Genomic DNA, 18,957 nt, shown 5'->3' with positions numbered 1-18,957 from the left:
AGAGGTGCATGCGGAAGTGGTGTCGTGTGGATTTGCTAATGCTCACGGAGGAGCTCGATAGCTACGAAGACTTGCGGGCACACTTGACGTGTTCAACTCTGGATTATCAACATTAGGCGTTGGATGGAATGATATACTTTATATTGCCGTCAACACGATGGCGTATATACTGCGTGAGACGTGCGACTGGGTTTTCTGTCCCAGGCAGCTTGACTACACCTACAATGAGCTTCAAGTGCAGTGTTCCTGCTTGGAAGGCTCTATTGAAAGATGTTGTTCGAACACCGGAAGTAGTCCCACAAAGTCGTGTCTGTTGCCGCCATGTTCGTCGTTGCTTCCCTAAAAGACGCGCCAAGAGCTATCCCTTCACTCAGGTTGGCGCGCCAACAACCATCCTTGCTAGGGGCTCTAATATGCCCCACTTGCACACACGACGCGCTCATTTGCACTCAACCACAAATCTTACGATACCAGCCATGGCACCAGCTCATCATAAACGTCTCGTACTGCCAGAGGTACTAGAAAAGAAGGCCAAACCCGCGAAATGGGTTGAGAAACTCTTCTCGGGCATTCACGATGCAGATACCTCAACGCGCAGGAGCACGCGCAGCGGTACGCGTAAGAGCGCGCGAACTCCTCAAAGCCAAACCACCGGCGACTCGCCTTTCTTCGCCCTGCCGCTAGACATCAGAGATCGAATTCTTCATCACACTCTTGCGGGGACCATAATCCGCTTTCGCCACTATAACACCTCTGTCATGGCTCAGTATACCCAAAATGGAGACGAGTCCGTCCGTTGGACGACTTTCGATGAATCCTTCCATGCGGACGGTCTTCCCTCGGACTGGGCACAATTCAAAGACGCCAAATGGCACAGCGGCAAGGGTCTTCCGGGGTGGATGATGCTCAACAAACAAATGCTCCAAGAGTGTGTCCACCAATTCCACAGAGAAGCCATCTTTTGGCAAAATAACTTCTTCTTTACGCCAATATATCCCTCTGCAAAGCCCCTAGGCCTGTTTCGTCTCGACAAAGCGAGAATTGTACGGATCAATACTGGAATCAATTGCCATCCGGAAGGGGTGGGAAAACCTCTGGAGGAGGATAAGTACTCTGTCATCTGCCTACACCCACAGCAAGAAGTATGTACCAAGCAATTTATATACCACCTGACGACCTTCCCGCCAGTACTGCAGATACTCAGTCTGAGCGTGTACGATTTCCATGGATGGCAACAATGCGACTCCTCTAAGTACGCATTTCGCTCGAAACTCACGGGATTATATGAGAAAGTAGACCAATCTGCCTGGAAATTCCGCTCGGATCTCACTTTCCTCGAACGACTACCCAAGAACTTGCAGAAGGTCACTTTTGAAGTGGTTACGCGGTACATCAAACCTTCAGTCTATCCCGAGAGCACGTATGATATCAACTTTCAGAGATGTATGCGGCTTCTCAAAGATGAGCTTAGACGGATTGGAGAGATTCTTGTGGGTGGCGATGGGGCATTGGCTACGGAAGAGGTGGTAGACTTGGTACCCGCAACAGGTTCATTGGCAGACAGTCATCGGAAACTTGACACGATTTGGGGTTTGACAATAACGTCGCCCATATACAGACGGGCACAGCTGATGAGATGATCAGTTGGTGTCGTGCGAAAGAGGAGGAACGCAGATGCCTCTTACAGCAGCTCTGGGTGTACAGTCGACGGAAGAGCGGTGCTTTACTGCAGGAGAGACTTCGGGAACTTTGGGCATGTGGAGATGAAGATCTGGTCGGTACGATTGCCATCTATATCCTTTCATGGTCGTCGTCTCAATTCCAGTTGTTAAACTCCTCGGATTGTCTAAACCATTAGCGTTGTCAGACTGGACATCTTCCCAGTATGTAGTCGTTTGGAAGGCATCTATCAGCACGAGAGATACGGCGAACCCTTGTATAGCTCTCTGAGCTGCAGTTAAAATCATTAATAAAACTGTGTCTCCTGAAAGCTGCTCGAAAGTGTATGGTTTGTGTAGATCTAACGGGGTGTGTTCCGTGGTTAGGAGGTGTCGAGCTGCAGTAGATACCACAAGCTATACGCAAGAACCCTGAACACCGACATGGTGCCATCAGGTATGACTTTTGAGAGGAAACGTTGCCTGAAATTAATTGGCAGGCATCTTCACGAGGCAGTCGCGTTCTCATCATTGAACGTGTAGCGCATCCAATCATTGCGGGGTCGCCACACAAAAGTCGACCCGCACTAACCTTTTGCGCCTGCCTGGCCCTACCAACTCCATCATTCCCCAAGGCCATCAATCTGACTCATTACGCATCATCCCTCTCGACTAGGAAAGAACTGGAGTTCTGCTATTTTATGATAGTACTCTGATCGAAACCCTCCGCAAACATTTCGCGACTTATCACAAGATCTTTCACAGCGATGGCAAGAGGTGGTCGAGGTGGCGGAAGTCGCAACCCAGCGAACCAATCGAGAGACGTGCAGGTGTCAAGAAAAGTTAGTTGGTTGTTGCGACATGGTGCTGGTCAAGAGGGCTTGAAGTTGGGAAAGGGCGGGTATGTCAATGTGCAGGAGGCGGTAAGTTTGTTCATCACTTTGTCTTCTGGGAAGTCAGATACACGTTCAACCAGAAGACGTGGGTATCTGAAGACTTTCATGTTTGCTTATGTAGGAACAAAGTAAGCAGTAGCATCATCCGGGAGACTGACACTCCCCAGCTCAACACCAAAACTCTCAAGGGCTTAAAAGTCACATTCCCTGAACTCCGCGACGTCGTCGCCAACAACGACAAACAGCGCTACTCCATGATTCTAGCATCCTCACTTGACCAAGACTCATCCGACAGTACAGCACCACCACAAGAGCAACCCACACCAGACGGACTTGGAAGTATACCAGAATCCGACAACCCAGCCGACTACCTCATCCGCGCCAACCAAGGCCACTCCATCAAAGTCGATTCTGAAGGCCTCCTCACCCCCATCACCCAGGAAGCCGGCAACATCCCCGAAACCGTCGTCCACGGTACCAACGAGAAGGCCTGGAACCTCATCCTCAAAGGCGGCGGTATGCGACGCATGGGACGCAACCACATGCACTTTGCATCCGGCCTCCCCGCTGGCTTCAAAGCCCTCGACACATCTACTGACTCCACCACCGAGGAAAAGGAAGCCGCACCCGTCATCTCAGGCATGCGCACAAACTCCACGATTCTCATCTACATCGACATCAATGCTGCGCTTGCTGCTGGCATCAAGTTCTTCCTTTCTGAGAATGGGGTTATACTTACGGAGGGTAATGAGCAAGGGCTGCTTTCGTATGAGTTCTTCAAGAGGGTTGAGAGTAGGAAGAAGGATGGTGGGGTGTTGATGAGTGGGGGGAAGTTGCCTGAGGGTGTGGTTGTGGATGTTGAGGCGTGGGAGAAGGAGGTTGGGGATGGGCAGAGGGGGAAGAAGGGTGGAAGGGGGGGTAGGGGAGGAGGAAGAGGTGGTGCAAGAGGTGGTGGTGGTGGTGGTGGTGGTGGTGGTGGGAAGGAAAGGAAGGTAGATGACGCTGGGGATGCGAATGCTGGTGCTTGAATGTGATGAAAATTGCGGAGGAGTCGAAGGGAGGGACCCATTGTAAGGCCGATGATGACCAAACGACAGATCACAGCCTGGTTGTCGTATGTGCTGGGAATCAGAAGCCACATATTGCTTACCCACTCTAATTCGGGTTGCAAAGTAGCTATCGGCAACATATCTTTGTAGCGGCCAGGCAAACATTTCACCCAAAAAGTAGTACCACAGATTTGAATATTGAATCGTGATGTATTGAATCGGGATGTAATCATCGACCGTAGACGAAATTATGAAAAGTATGCAAAGGTATATAACAGAATGCCGCCCATGTACTCATGATTGAACGCCGACCGACCCATGACAAAGGAAAAAAGTATAAACACGAGAAGGGTTAAAAAATTAGAACTTAAAAGCGTCTTTGCGCTGTAAACTTTTTGAACGTGTACTCAGATCCACTGATGATTTTGCTTCTCCACGTCGACATTTGTATCGGCGGGAGGGGTTGTTTGTTGCATGGCGAAGTAGTCGCGAGCGACAACACCCTCGCTTCTTAGCAGAGGGCTGCTGGGACGCGTTGTGCTGACGTGGTGAGGTGGTTGCAGGCCAGGGGAGTGGACGTGCTCGGGCTCTGTGACGATGGCGTAAGCACCACCACCCGTCTCGACGCGATCCATTGGTGAAACACCATCGTCGTGGTCGTCGCCTTCGTCTATGCTGCCACGTGTACCGATGGTGCGCACCGTCATGCGTCGACCGAGACCACATTCTGGGCTGGTTTGTTCTTCCTCAAGGCGGATGACGACCTCGACAGCCTTTTCGTCTTCGATGACCTTGGGATGACGCTTGGCGAAGTAGCGGGCGTACTTGTAGAGTGACCAGTAGCAGCTGGCGACGTTGATGACAGTCAAGACCATCTTGTACGGTAGGTAGTACACGTACATGAGCACCCAGCCAACGCGCTCGCCCTTGCGGCGGAGATGGACTTCGTTGAAGAGGACGCTGTTGATGAGGTACATGACGACGGTGGCGGCGAGGAGATAACCGCAGAACGAGGGGCGGACGTAGAACGAGATTGGTAGGATGAAGGGTGTGAGGAGGTAGAGCAGAGTTTCGTAGACCTGGTGAGACTGTTAGAATTTGATGAGTGAGAAATGAATTGTGAGTGACTAACCTCTTGGAAGACGAAGATCTTTGCGCCAATCTCCCACCAGCCGAGCTTCCAGCTACCGAAGATATAGGCCATATTGTAGTACATTCCGTTGACGAAGAAGAAGTTCCATCGCTTGAAGCGTTGCGAGAAGATGGTCATCTCGCCGAAACCACCACGAGAGCCACCGCCAGAGATGAAGACAGCGGTAGGTGTTTCGGTTTCGACGAATACCTGCGAGCACATCTTGATGCGACATCCGAGTTTGCGGGCAACGTGACCGAAGAACCAATCTTCAGAGACACTGAAACCGGGGTGTTCGTGGAAAGTCTTGACGAGGAGTTCGCGGTCCCAAAGGGAGATGGCACCGTGGGGGAAGGTGGCAGAACCAATCTTACCAGCAAACTCGCGCTGGATACCACTGAGCTTGTATTCGAGATCCTGGGCTTGTTGGCAAAGGTTGCCCTTTGACCCGTTAGGTCCGACGGATTTGATGGTGTAGCCAATGCACTGGACCTTGCCAACTAGACGTTCAGTGACAACCGGGAAGTTATCGGGCAGTGCGCAGTCGTCGTCGATGAGCAATACGTTCTTGAAAGCCTTTGCAGCGTAGCAACCGACGAACTGAGCGACAATCTTTGATCCGATGGGCGACCAGATGTGGTTCACGCCGTATGGGCGGCACACTTCTTCCGTGTTGTCGAGAGGTGTAGGGCTGTTACCGTTGGCGATGACAAAGATATGCGATGGAGGGAAGATCTTCAAAGCGGCCTCGAGTGTGTTGGCGATGAGTCCAGCAGACTTGTAGCAAGGGATCATAAGGCAGGTGTCGGAAACATTGGACTGGATCTTGGTCTCTGTGGTGTAGTCGGCAGGGGGCGGGTCCTTCTCGAAGAGGATGAGCAGAGGAGCGAATGCGTAGCTAGGGTATATTAGTCAAAGAAGAGGTAGCGATGCAACTGTGTCAACTCACAATAGCGCTATTCCAAGCACGATACCGAAACCACCAGCGATGACAAACTTTGTGGCCACGACCCAGTAGAGCCACCACACAGCACCCTTCCAGAGCGGAATTCCGATAAGAACAAAGTAGACGAAGAGTATCAGGAAGAGGTAGATGGCGTACTCGAAGGTGTACTGCACCCACTTCTTTCGCTGAATCTCTTGCCCCTTTTGCTTCGCCTTTTCGTAAGTACCAAACATCTCACTCCTCTTGAAGTAAGATGCATTGGTCATCTTCCGCTGGAGAGCGTTGGGGACCATGGCATCAACAACGGACTCTAGAGTCCCTTTCCGGGGCCGACCACCCTGGTGTGCAGCTTCAGGTTCCTGAGGCAAGGAGGCTGTTGAATTCCGGTAAGAGTTGTTCTGTGTTGCGAAAGGATTGTCTTTGATCGAGTTGGGCCTGGTCGCGAAAGGGTCCTCATTCGACCACTTTGACGACGCAGTCGTAGTCCTGTTGAGAGAGTTGGGCGATGGTGCACGACTGCCCCGAGGACTGAGAGCTAGAACGTCGGTTGACCCGGGGATGTAAGAAAGGGTCCTGAAGGGTCTGATGTTTTCCTCTGTTGGTGATGGTAGTACCCCGCTTTGCTGCGACATTCTTTTGGGACCAGTGTTACTGAACCAAGAGAATCGATTACTCCTCCTGCGTTCGCCCTGCGTCTCTGTGCGTTCGAGATTGGTAGAGCGTTGGGTGCCATTTCGGTGTAAGCCTGAGTCCTGAGTTGGTCGACGACGTATGCTTCCTATGCCGTTGGGATCGAGGAAAGGGTTCTCTGCTTGAGGCTCCCATGTTCCATGTGAGGTATACGTCTTGTCGCGTTTGGATCCAAGGTTACCAGTGGCCCGAAGTAGATGCGCAGGGACAGTGACATCCTGTACGATCTCACTGGACTTTCGTCCATGTGCGTAAGTCATGTCTGCCAATTGATGTTCTGCAGGAGTATCGGAAGGAAGGCCGGAAGGAAGACCGGATGGAGAGGTCATGTTGTATTAAGGATGACCAAGATGAAGGTCCCGGGGTAGTTGTGTCTGTGAAATAACGGACGGGGGTACCCCATTAATACTCGGGAGCCATCTCCAGACCTTGTACGATGTCCAACCTCTAGTCGGGTAGTCGGACAGCCACATCGGGCGATCCGACTATGAAATCTCCTCCTATGTGCTATTACCGATCCACATGGTAGGTGTGGGTACAACCCGGCGTCGATCACCATGGAGGGCGGCATGCACGTGTTGGAGGCATGTTGAATGATGCGCCACAAATGCGGTTGACAGTGACGTTTAGAGCGAGGGCTAGATCTGGAAAGTTTCCACGCCACTGAATCGCAACGGAGCCTTACTAGTTCCCGTCTACTTCTACTCCAAGTAGCTCCAGATGGATTTGCGTTTCTGATGACCCTGTTCGGAGCACGGGGTTTGACGCCTCAGGCCGTGGATCTGTGGTCGTATTGCATCACTATATCGTTTGGCCATGTGAGTTTGACGTGTCTTCGAAGGCCATTTTCCGATGTATGATGGAAGGCAAGGAACCCACATTCGTATAAGCGTGGCCAAAGAAATGACCTTCCAGTACCATTAGGTGGGTTGTAGCATAACCCCTGCAAGTCTCGCCCACGTACCTGTCCATGGACAGAGCAGCTGAAAAGATGGATTCTGACAGCATCGCCGACATGGATAGGGCCCGTGCACTGCCACTGTCTGAGCTAAAACAGTGGGCGCCGTGAATTGGAACGGGTACTAAACGACCTCTTCGGGGTTGACAAGTAGTTCGAGGCGTAGACTGAGGCTGTGGCCAAGAAGTGCCGTCTGGACATGACTCCGAATCTTACTGTGCAGTAGGTCATCTTAGATCGATGGAAGAAAGAGTTTGCATCTCGATACCGGTGCTGCGCGCAATGATATCATAGTCGTTGCGCTGTGGAAGTCGTGTTCGACTTCTACGCCTCGGTCCTTGGCCGTACACATGCATCCTGAACCCGTCCGGAAGCAGCGCCCGAGAAGATTTTCATCTCGCACTCGTAAACACGGTGGACTGGGCCTTCTACTTCCACGGCATCATCCGTGCTGCTGACAACGCAGGCCCCTGCGTTGCAGCCTCGGAGAAAGCTTCACCGCGCTTGCGCAGGTACTCAGGGTAATTGTCGTGTTGTTGAGGCCGAGGACGAAGTAGGCAAGGTGACATGGGAGCCTTGCAGAGAGAGTTCAAGGGTGCTTTGCTATTACGCAACTTTGCAGGGCATCCCGCTGGAAGTCGGCGTTTCTTTTGAACGGTTGGCGCTACTATAGTCTAACATGTCAGTGCCGTTCGGGTACCACAACCTGGGAGGCTTCGAGGCTCACGTTGTGGCGATGCCAAATCATTGTCGCGGGGTCGCAATTTACCCGGCTGTTCAGTTGCCAGGAGTTCGTGATCGGGAATCACCAAGAGATGTACGAGTGAGTGTTGCTGACAACTCGACGATGAGGTCCAAATTGCAGAACGCCGTTCCCGCCCGGGCCGCTGCCAAGGCCGGATGTCATTCGTTACGTCAGGCCCGCAGTACGAGAGAAGCCTTTGCTGGACGTTTGACCATCCGTTAAGAATAGCCAACTTCAACCCTTGATCCCACCCCACCAATACAACACGAGATGAGTTCCTACGTGTCCCAATACCCGCCGGCTGTTGAGTTCGACCCTGCATACAAGAAATTCTTCGAGGACTTCTACGCTACGTCCGATGCAGCCGAAGCGCATGAGGAATACGTCCAGTACTTCACTAAGGATGCAACCCTCGTCATGGTCTCCAAGAGGGTAGTAGGCCGGGAAGGTGTGTCGCATTGCTTTTTGTTTCCAGCCTTGCGAACGGCTCCCTGGAATTCCATCGCCCTTCCATAATCTACCGGGCTAATTCATGGGCGTAGAGATCTTAGCCCTGCGCAAAAGTATGTGGGAGAAAGTTTCAACGAGAACGCACAAGCCACTCCAAGTGTTTCCGTTCGGTCCGAAGTCAGACGAGGTCATGTTGTACGGGACGGTCAAGTACGGCTTCAAGGCAGGCGGAGAAGCCAGCAAAGATTGGGCTGCAAGGGCGCACCTAGTCAAGGAGGACGGTGGCAAGGTGAAGATGAACTTCTATCAAGTCTACCTGGTGCGACACTCACCTCCTGTTCGCGTTCGTATATGTGGACTTGAAGCTAACCACGATGCTCAGGATACCGGAGCTTAGGATACCGGAGCTTAGACCATGCAGGTAGATCTTATGTAGATCTATGATCGATTATAGGGGCTTTTCCGGCGCATGCAGTGTTTAAAACAACCGGCATACCGAGGTGACATTCACCGGTGTACTGTGAGCACTACTTCAGTGCTTACTTTGGTACGCTTTCAAACGAAGCGGTTTTCAGGAAAGGCCTCATATTCGGATCGGGCGGCGCAAGTACCGGGTCCACTTCACTCTGAAACACGCGCTGCGGAACCCCTCCGAACTATACAAAATTGTAAAGTGAACTGGAGATTAACGCATGGGGCTCTTCTTTACTATGCGGATGTGAGGGCCGCCATCGAGTAGACGATGTATCCCGGTCAGTCACTTGGTTGTCATAAAACCTTACGATTCACGTTGTCGTACAACCCAACAGTCCAGATGCGAAGGTTCTAGATGACCTGTAGGTATCCCAGCACCGCCTCATCTCAAAAATATCATGCAAATTATTCGAGCGCTGCGATGAATCAGGGTCCTGCAGGGCCAAGTGTTGCTTTTTCCAACGTGGTGTTGCCCTGAACGTATTTCAGTTACACGTACATTGGTACTGCCCCTGGAACTACTGTTACGGAACATAAGAATTGCTTTTTCGCGTTCATGTCCGTTTCCAAGGCCCTGGATTTTCTCTACGACCTAAGGACCGACCTCAGCCACAAGTACGTCAGCATGGGTGGAAATAGTTTGGTACTGCCGCAGTCTCGGCATGGCAACGCCACTCTGGGCGCAATGCTACGAACGTGGCCCAGATGCATCTAATGGATGGAGTCTTATGTACGAGTGCCGCGTAACGTTCTTCCAGAAGCCAGTCGGAGCCATAAGCAAAGCAGATGGGGCACCTCGTATGGTGCACCTACGCCTCGTATCATCTGCAGCCGGCATACATGCTGGACCTAGACGTGTCTGCAACGACAGGTTTCGCGGCCTCCGCAGCGTCGCCGAAGTCAGAATACCCCTCAATCGCAGCATACTCAAATACAACTCTCGTCCGGTGATGCGACCAGGCCAGGCTCCTTAGCTTTGCTGCTGGATGATGGATGTGGCATTGTGAAGCTGCTTGGTATCATCCAGTCTCGACTTACGCCGCAGGCAAGCAGATGAATCGCAGATGCTCGCGTCACTTTCGCCGTATGATACCCCTGCTCGTAGTCGTATTTGCATTCGTGTTGTGTGTTTGCTGACGGGTCGGCCGAAGACGACATCATTGATCTTGTTCTGTGGCTCCGAGGATGTCGCTAAGAATTTCGGGCATCTCGGGCCATAGTTCACCCACCAGCAAGTTTGTTGTCACCAAGCAACGGAACATGATGTAATTGATGACTAGAAGGTTTGAGGTAAGAAAGGGGTGAAGCGCATCCATTTACAATCGTCTTTGTCAGAATCTGACCATGGAGTGCGGAGTTGCAAGAATGTAAAGTTCGTGGGGCGGGGAAATTGAAAAGTCAAAATTCGCGGACGCAGGCGGCTCCCAGCACAACGCCCCGCATTTGCAAATACACAATCAGCGTTAGATTTGCAACAGCGTAACTTGTGTGCACCTGAGATGTTGTACGATCAAATTTCGAATGTCTCCATCAAGAGGCTACAAACCAGCCCGGCTAGCTCAATCGGTAGAGCGTGAGACTCTTAGTCTTTCACGGTCTAACAGACACGATTACTCAGTACATCTCAAGGTTGTGGGTTCGACCCCCACGTCGGGCTTGAGAAGCTTTCCTTTTGCTCCTGGCGCTGTAGGTACCAGAATGGTGGTCGTGATGTGGAGGGAGTAGACATGACAACTTTTTTGAGCAGTGCCCCACCGTCCGGCACACCACCACTCAAAATCATCACCAGACACACAATCTTTCTGCTATTAGCCCCTTTATCATGATCTCGTAGTCCAAGAATGTCCCACAACATTATTGTCTATATGCACACTGAGTTGTTGGCCTAAATCCTTTCTCCTCACAAGTTGCACACACTATAGCTACCTAGGCGAAGTCCGCCATACAGAGCTTTGTATGTAAGAGCAACCTGAAACAGATATGTCCTAGAAGACTACATTAACATGAAATTTTACAAACGATGGCTTTGACATCTATGTAGACGGCAGCGTACCTATTGAGTCTTTTCTACGATGTAAGAGCAAGCTACGTCGTACGCAAGTCACCTGGAAACACCCGCAGCAAAGAACAACAGCTTCGAGTTCACGATCAGGATTTTGATGATACAATAGATTTGGTGTCAAAGATCCGTCCGCCAAACAAAAGAATACGACCATGATAAAAGATAAATCCCCGTAGCATCCTATGTCACACACTGACCAGACTCAGTAACCTGACCCAACCCACCACATCCATCAACAATGCAATCGCATTAACCTTAAACAAACCATCCAAGCATACAAACTACCTAAACCTCTTACCACCCTCACCACCACCATCTCCCCCCTCTTGACTCATACAACTACTATCGTCCTTCTCCCCCGTCAAAACAGGAATCGTCAACATCTCGCCCGCAAGAATCAAATTCGGGTCCTGGATGTTATTCGCCTTGACAATGTCGCATATTCCGACTGCGTTCTCGGCTGCGATCTTCTCTAGTGTGTCGCCGGCGGCTATGGTGATTTGTTTGCCGCTGCCGGAGCTGGGGTCTGGAGATTGCGAGGGTGTGGGGGCTGAAGCTGAGGCGGGAGGCGAGGCGCTTGGTGGAGATGGAGATGCAGCTGGTGGTGGTGATGCTGCCGGTGGTGGTGATACGTAGGTGGAGGCGGCTGGTGGTGACGCAGCTGGTGGTGACGCGGACGATGCTAGTGGAGGCACAGCTGGTGGAGCAACAGAGGCAGAAGCAGATACAGAGGTTACCAGTGTCGTTGGTGCTGGGGCAGGAGGAGCGCCGGATACACTGCTGCTATGTTCGCAGCGGCCATGCCTGCGATGGATATGTGGGTGGACTGCAGCGGCTGTGCTCGACAACACGAGGGTTGAGAGCGCGAGAAGGATTGCTGAGATCTTCATGGTTGCTGGTATCGCGGTGCTGACTGAGGTTTGTAGGATGTTTCGAGGTGTAGTATATAGATTGTATGTATGGTATTAGAAGAGGAGAAGCTGCCCGGTAGGTGGTACGGGTTATAGGTCCAGTGCTTCTTGAATGAGTGGCAAGGTCTCGTGAGCGTACCACTTTGAGGACTGTTCAGGGTATATGTATTTGAATCGCTTTCTTACGGCCTAAGGAAAGAAACATTCATGTTCGAAAACGTGGATAAACGCGTTGTTCATGAATGCGAGAACGGCTCCTGAACAATGGAACGAGTGCCTTCCGTCAATGCCCGCGTCCTGTTATTTCGATGAAGAGGTGTCAATGGAACGTTTTCTGTCACAGTGCGTTGGTGCTTAGCTGTCATTGTTTCGTACATCAGGCCCTCTTCCAATCTGTGATGTCGGGTTGATCAAACAACAACGGTACAACACGCCGCCATGTACTCGCTCTCCCAGCTTGGCTTCGCGGATCGGCGGACTTGAAGTACAAGGTCAACGTGAAGATTGGCGATTTGCCGGTGGCAAGAAACGGTATTGATGGTACGGACATGTGCTGACAAGTGAAGCGAGCTGTAATGGCCTGACGTGTAACACCTGTCAATTGTCAGAGAAGACGCGAGCCACGCGTACCAAGCATCACCGAGTGTCTAAAGCATGAAGGTATCGCAGGAAGACCATGAAAAAAGGGATTCGACTTTCAACATGTTGTGTGATTAGGATATGCTAGAGGACTGAAATACTGTACAGTGAAAGAACAGAATGCGCTCGCTAAAATGATGCGGTAAACAAACAATAACCAAAGGTGGCTCTAAATGAGCTCACTGACTTGCAAAAATATGCAACACAACAGAATGAAAACAACAGGTCTTCAAGCGCCCAGCGCGATGAGCCTGCTCTTGATGTCCGTGGGCCTCATCATCTGGTTGATGACAACACTAGAAATACTGCCCATACTGACGACTGACACGTATCCTGGAGCGACTTCGCTGGCCAAAACCTCAACACACTTCATTGCCTCGTCTTTCGAAATCGGTGATCGGATAGAGCCTTGAATTGCCTGCAGAAGGGTGGTCGTGGAGAAGGAAACACGCGATCCGGGTCTGTTCGCGCACAGTAGGGAGAGGACGCCGATAACTTCTGGAGTGCGTTGTAACGCTGCCTTCCGCTGGAGCTCGGCAGGTGTCGGCGCTGCGGGGCCAGCCTTTGCAGCTTCCTGCTTTGCGAGAATACGATCGAGGAGGTTGGTCTTGCGGACGGCAGCAAATTCGGTGATCTTGGGTTGGGCGGGCTGAGCTTGTTGGTTCTGGCCCATGGGCGTCTCGTTCTCCTTTCCAATAGAAGGTCTTGTCTTCTTCTGTGCACGGCCTTGCTGTACACTCTCCTTGAACTCCCTCAACCTCTTGCGTCCCTTCTCCTGTGCTGGCGCGAGTGCGGTGAGGGACTCGCATGTGGTGACTTCGGCAAGAGGAAGCTGGCTCAAGAACTTGGACATGGAAGTGTCGTCGAGGAACGTGTCCATGCATGCCTGCTTGATATCGGCCTTCTTTGGGCGTCCCCTTCCACGCTTGGGCACCGCAATTGGTCGGCTCATCATCTTCTGCGAGGTGCACCATTGCGTCCAAAGCGTGTCTAGGCCCTCTTTGAACATGTCTTGCAATCCTTCTTCGTTCATGTGTGTCATGCCGTTCATCATCGGACTGCTGTCTTTGATCTCGATGCAGACCTTGCCGCGACCGTAGTCAGACAGGTAGTAGGGGTTGTTGTTGCCGGAAGGGCCATGGTCGAGGATGCCGATGAGGAGCCGGATGTCATCGTACGTAACTTTTCGTTGCCGCCAGACCAATGTCGTTGATGCAATCAGGTCTCGAAGATCGGCAGGCGTTGAAGTGCCATTGTGGGCGTAGTGCAGCGACAGCGCGGTCAGGAAGGAGGAGTGTAACGCGAGGAGGTTGACAAGCTCAGCCGGGAGCTGGCCGGGAGCAATAGGCGACATTGTTGATAGAATAGTGGAATGGATACGACGATGAGATACCTGGAACAATGTCGATAAGTGATGTGTCGTGTAAGTGTGAGGTCGAGGTCCAAAGGAGTGTTTATGGGCCGAGGGGGCTGCAAAACAGGGAAGGCACGTTCGACGCGCTTTACGCTTCTGCGCGTTCGCGTCGCGTTTCCGCCCCACTTTAATGAAACTTGAACGTGTCGTTGCCCCACGCATCCGGCGTACTTCCACCCTCATTTGGCATTAGCATTATTTCCATTCTACTCATGACGCAGCGCGTGCAAAAATTGTCTCGTTCTCGAAGGAGTGGATCACGCAAAAGCAATGCCGTCGCGGCGCGTACCGTCGCCAGGGCTTCTCGCGTCCGTGCAACGAATAGAAGGCAATTGTGAGTATTGTATCGTATTGGGATGAGAAGAACTGCGCCTATATACTCCAATGCTCATGCAAGACCTTCAATAACAAGCTCCAGCTCATCTTGTCACATTATCATTACATTATTAGTCCTCTAGACGTAGAGCTTACTTTCCGCCAAACAGTCCACCGAGCCATGATTGAGTCTTCGCGGCCTTCTCCTCGACAACGGCATCGAACTTGTTGGCGGCCGCGTTGACCTGCTTGCCTGCCTCGTGCATCTCGCGCTCAGCGCGGACCTTGGCCTCCTCGTACTGCTTCTTCGCGTCTGCGCTGTAGGCATCGAACTTCTGCTCCGCCCTCTTCGCTTCCGCCTTGGCTTGGTCGGCCTAGCAGTGGTCAGCATACTGTCACGAGTAACATCAAGTCGCACTGGACATACGTATTGCTGTGCGCTGGCGCGTACTGCCTCGTAACCCTCCTGGCCGGCCTTCTTAGCTTCCTTGTCCTGGCCAGGGTAGTCGCCTCTCAGCTTGCGTGCGGCAGTCGCAGCGTCATCTATACATGTTAGTCAAGATACTATGGAAGTTGAACACCCTCCGGACGTACGTTCAGCCTTCCTCTCGGCAAGCTTCGGGTCGCCTCCAGCGCTGTAGAGGTAGTAGGTGACACCACCAACAGCAGCGAGACCACCGTATGTAGCGAAACGACGAGACATGTTGATGTAATGGGGTTTTTGTGAGGTGGTATTGATTGGACTCGAAGTAAGATCGAGCTATGTGAGATTCGAATTGGAGATGTAGAATCAGAGTTGTGCGAGGGAGGGGAACCTTGGAAGGCGTCTTTCTAACAAGCGCATGTGTGACGTAATGGCAGACAGCTGCAGCACGGGCTTTTCAGTGCCGTGCGAACCAGATCACCAAACTAGGACTCTACCGAGCGCGTCAAGCCGGATCCACATTACCTACACTCGTTGCTTTCGCTTCCACATGTTAATTATAATGTCATCATAGTATTTCTCTTCATCGCATCGTTGTCGCACCTCGATCGTGCCTTCCCAGCGTGCCGTCTCTTGTGCGCGCCCCTTAAACCGTTCACAACAAGCCAGCCTCGAGCGACTGCCTTAGCGACCACCGCGCAGCGTGCCGCGCCTGCCTGACCACAGCGACCTCATGTATCCACGATAGCAACGGCGTTTGCCTCTTACCCTCCTTGACACACCCACCACGCTTGTAGCATGGCGGACCAACAGATAAACCTCGTCGACCATACCAACGGCGACAACACACCGACCTCGGCTACACAACCCGAACAGCGGTCTACCACATCGGACTCGCACATCGATATCCTCTACGAGAACCAACGCGGTTGGTTCGTCTTCGGCATTCCCCTCTTCTCGTCCAAAGCGCTATGGAACCTGCGAATCGACCCTGCGCCGTGGCAGGATGCCAAGTTCAAGCCTTCAGCAGTCAACATCACAAATGCACAAGTCCCGGACCCAAGTTGGGTATGGGACTGGAAGAGCTGGTATGTCGACATGAGTCTGGATGTCGACGAAGAGGGTTGGCAGTACAGCCTGCTCTTCAAGGGTTCAGCGTGGCATGGCAACCACCCGTGGTTCCACAGCTTCGTTCGGCGGCGGCGCTGGCTACGGAGGCGGGTCAAGCAGAGGCTGCCACCCAAGACCAAGAAGAATGCGAAGGAGCGCATGTTTGGCGAGACATTCAGCATCGGCACGACACTGGCTAGATCAGCCACCTTTGGCACTGGCAGCGGTCTGTTGGACGACAGCGCACAGACGAGTCTAGACGAGGAGATTAGGGATATTGCGACGTTGATGAGAAAACTCAAGGCAGCCGCCATTGATCGCGAGAAGATCATTTACATACACAAGTTTATCGACGATGGAGGGGAGGAGCTGCACTACCTCCCAGAACAGGTATGCATGTTGTATTCCCATGCAAACACAGCTAACGAGTTCAGATACCGTCCATCATGTCGATGCTCATCTTCCAGAATTCGCGCCGCCAACTCCTCTCCACACTTATGGACCGCTTCGAGGCCGCCAAAGACCACCGCGAGCAACACAAGAAGGACCACAAGCCTGAAGGCGACGCTGAGGAACGCAGAATCAACAACCTGCTCAAGGCTATTGAAGCCGCGGATAACGAGTGTAAGAAGCTGGAGTATTGGAGCGACATCAAGAATCTTACAGAAGAGGGCAAAGCCGGGAATGCAACAGATCCCAGCATGGGGTGGGACGAAGAGAAGTGGCAGGGACTCGATGCGAGTGGCGCCAAGCATCCTGACACCTAAGTTTGAGAACTTAAGAAGGTTTGGATGCATGCATATATTGGAGTTTGTCAGAGTTCGTGGGGTGCGGCTCTTCAAGGTCAGCACATCGGGTCAAATGGAACGACTAATCAGTTTTCGTATTGTATCGCAACCATACATGCTATCGTCAGCAAGAGTATCCAGCCATACGGTGTTGTATTATCCATTCACATTCCTCACTCTTATCGGCCCTCTGAGATCCGCCAAACTCTCCACGTCCACTACTGCGCCCTTCTGCATTACTTCGACTGCCCCAACCTCTCTCTTCTCCCACACCATCTGTCGTACATCATCCATGGTGTCTCTCCACTCTGACGCGTTCAATGCACACAGCTCCTCTGTTGATAGTGCGCGGGCAATTTCGGAAGGACAGATCGTCTTGGGCCAAGCCCTTGAGCTCAATAGACGGTCGGCATGGCGCGATAGGATGATTCTCTTGGCGTCATCAAGAGCCATATTGTTTGTGCAGCTGGCGAATACTGTGTGCCAGCTAACGGATTCGATGTGCCGATAATGCTTGGGTTGTTTCGCAGCGATATTGGTGAGGCTGCACCGTCTCGATGGTTTCACCCAGATCTGGTTGCTAGACCCATCGCCCGCTGATCGACAACAGGGGTCCAAAGATCCTTAGCCAATCCTTTGACGTCAGAGCGCCCAATCGGCGCGCAGCAGAAGCAAAATAATTCGAGCAATTCAGCGTCGCGTCCCCTCCCTTCCAAAACCGAAACTGCCCGCGGCACTGGGATTGGTGTTTTGCCTTTGCGCGTCGTTTTTTCTTGTCCTGTCATGCCGCACCGGTTACCCCACGCTCTCCGAGAGCTAGTTGCAGCGGGGCAGTCCTTCGCTCCCGCCTCTCGTCTCTTATCAAGCTCAACACCGCTACTGCATACTTCCTCTCCGATATCTTCTCTACTCCATCAGACTTCCCTGCGTACCTGTCATACCGGACGGGCAGCATCCCTCTTGCAAGCATCCAGCCCACAGAGTACTACCGCCAAACGAAACTTCTCCTGGCCCAGAATGACTGGAAAGGAAGAGCCAAAGGAGGTGCGCAAGTACCTGCAGCAGAGCCATGACCGCATCTTTGAAAACAACAAGAAATGGGCCGATGAGATGCGGAACAAGAACCCAGGCTTCTTCAAGGATCTGAGTGCAGGACAAGCACCCGAGTATCTATGGATTGGTGAGTTGCATCTGGAATGACTCAATTGCCCTATAACACTACTCCATTATATCACCCACCACCTAGAACTTGCTAACACAATCTCCACAGGCTGCTCCGACTCGCGGATTCCCGCCGAAGCCATCACCGGTCTCGAGCCCGGCGAGATGTTCATCCACCGCAACATTGCCAACCTCGTCAACAACATCGACCTCAACGTCATGTCCGTCGTCAACTACGCTGTCCGCCACCTCAAAGTTAAGCACATTGTCGTGTGCGGCCACTACGGCTGCGGTGGAGTCAAGGCCGCCATGACACCAAAAGACATGGGTCTGCTGAACCCCTGGCTCCGAAACATCCGCGACGTCTACAGACTGCACCAGAAGGAGCTGGACGATGTCATGGCCAACGGCGGCACAGAGGAGGAGAAGTACGACAAGCTTGTAGAGCTCAACGTGTACGAGCAGTGCCGGAATGTGGTCAAGACGGCGGCTGTGCAGCAGTGTTGGGCTGAGAACGAGTTCCCTGTCGTGCACGGCTGGGTATTTGGATTCGGAGACGGATTGTTGAAGGATCTCAAGTTCGACCACGAGGGCGAGCTTAAGGAAATTCAGAAGATTTACGATTTGACAAAGGACATGTAGATGGCGTCAGTGGGTGTGCGATGTATGAGTAGTTGTCGTGGCATTTAGCGAGGTGTTGGTGTAGAGGAAGTGGAAGAGATGGTGCTGCAACCGGGCTTAGATGCTAACGTAGAGCTAGTTACCTGAATCTCCCCAGTACCTTTGTAGGTACCACATGGGTTTACAGACTAGTTTTGCAGGCTCACGCCTATCTCTCCACGTCTCGTCACCGCAATCAGACTCCAGCGTATTGCGTGTACGAGAACGAGTACGAGTTGGACTGTTTCGCTTACGATGCCTTTCATGCATGCTCTCCAAAGAGAACGACATAACCCGATCCAGGCCCAACTCCACCGTTCCCTCGAACGCGATCACTGATCTCTGCCATTAACCCAACCTGTTGGTAACACCAATCCAGAATCTCGTTCCACCGGCTATCACAGCCCTCGAGCTGACAGGCCAACTCCTCCACAATCCTCTTCCCAGAATATTGCATCCACCACATATCCTCCAA

General features: G+C 52.2%; 7 protein-coding genes and 1 non-coding gene across 8 annotated transcripts; 5 read left to right on the top strand and 3 right to left on the bottom strand.

Moving 5' to 3' along the window:
• Nucleotides 1–2,425: 2,425 nt before the first annotated feature.
• On the top strand, nucleotides 2,426–3,582 carry J4E87_007532 (uncharacterized protein; the record flags this gene model as incomplete). The annotated part of the gene is made up of 2 exons (XM_049379126.1): nucleotides 2,426–2,581; nucleotides 2,722–3,582. 2 exons carry the CDS (start codon nucleotides 2,426–2,428, stop codon nucleotides 3,580–3,582), a joined length of 1,017 nt encoding a protein of 338 aa, XP_049231037.1.
• Nucleotides 3,583–4,010: 428 nt separating this feature from the next.
• Nucleotides 4,011–6,631, bottom strand: J4E87_007531 (uncharacterized protein; the record flags this gene model as incomplete). The annotated part of the gene is made up of 3 exons (XM_049379125.1): nucleotides 4,011–4,682; nucleotides 4,736–5,633; nucleotides 5,685–6,631. 3 exons carry the CDS (start codon nucleotides 6,629–6,631, stop codon nucleotides 4,011–4,013), a joined length of 2,517 nt encoding a protein of 838 aa, XP_049231036.1.
• A 1,713-nt stretch (nucleotides 6,632–8,344) lies between these two features.
• Nucleotides 8,345–8,921, top strand: J4E87_007530 (uncharacterized protein; the record flags this gene model as incomplete). Its single annotated transcript, XM_049379124.1, has 2 exons — nucleotides 8,345–8,522; nucleotides 8,683–8,921. The coding sequence occupies 2 exons, from the start codon at nucleotides 8,345–8,347 to the stop codon at nucleotides 8,919–8,921; spliced, it is 417 nt and encodes a 138-aa protein (XP_049231035.1).
• Nucleotides 8,922–10,546: 1,625 nt separating this feature from the next.
• Nucleotides 10,547–10,655, top strand: J4E87_007529. The gene has a single exon. It is a non-coding gene; the product is annotated as a tRNA-Lys (tRNA).
• Nucleotides 10,656–12,839: 2,184 nt separating this feature from the next.
• Nucleotides 12,840–13,964, bottom strand: J4E87_007528 (uncharacterized protein; the record flags this gene model as incomplete). The annotated part of the gene is made up of 1 exon (XM_049379123.1): nucleotides 12,840–13,964. One exon carries the CDS (start codon nucleotides 13,962–13,964, stop codon nucleotides 12,840–12,842), a length of 1,125 nt encoding a protein of 374 aa, XP_049231034.1.
• Nucleotides 13,965–14,491: 527 nt separating this feature from the next.
• Nucleotides 14,492–15,042, bottom strand: J4E87_007527 (uncharacterized protein; the record flags this gene model as incomplete). Its single annotated transcript, XM_049379122.1, has 3 exons — nucleotides 14,492–14,713; nucleotides 14,767–14,882; nucleotides 14,934–15,042. 3 exons carry the CDS (start codon nucleotides 15,040–15,042, stop codon nucleotides 14,492–14,494), a joined length of 447 nt encoding a protein of 148 aa, XP_049231033.1.
• A 519-nt stretch (nucleotides 15,043–15,561) lies between these two features.
• On the top strand, nucleotides 15,562–16,640 carry J4E87_007526 (uncharacterized protein; the record flags this gene model as incomplete). The annotated part of the gene is made up of 2 exons (XM_049379121.1): nucleotides 15,562–16,263; nucleotides 16,308–16,640. 2 exons carry the CDS (start codon nucleotides 15,562–15,564, stop codon nucleotides 16,638–16,640), a joined length of 1,035 nt encoding a protein of 344 aa, XP_049231032.1.
• A 1,038-nt stretch (nucleotides 16,641–17,678) lies between these two features.
• Nucleotides 17,679–18,464, top strand: J4E87_007525 (uncharacterized protein; the record flags this gene model as incomplete). The annotated part of the gene is made up of 2 exons (XM_049379120.1): nucleotides 17,679–17,841; nucleotides 17,932–18,464. The coding sequence occupies 2 exons, from the start codon at nucleotides 17,679–17,681 to the stop codon at nucleotides 18,462–18,464; spliced, it is 696 nt and encodes a 231-aa protein (XP_049231031.1).
• Nucleotides 18,465–18,957: the final 493 nt, after the last annotated feature.

Source organism: Alternaria ethzedia (assembly GCF_023757985.1).
Source record: "Alternaria ethzedia strain BMP 0044 chromosome Unknown scaffold_21, whole genome shotgun sequence".
Taxonomy (NCBI): domain Eukaryota; kingdom Fungi; phylum Ascomycota; class Dothideomycetes; order Pleosporales; family Pleosporaceae; genus Alternaria; species Alternaria ethzedia.
Note: the sequence above shows the minus strand (reverse complement) of the source record. Positions and strands in the feature narration are given on the sequence as shown.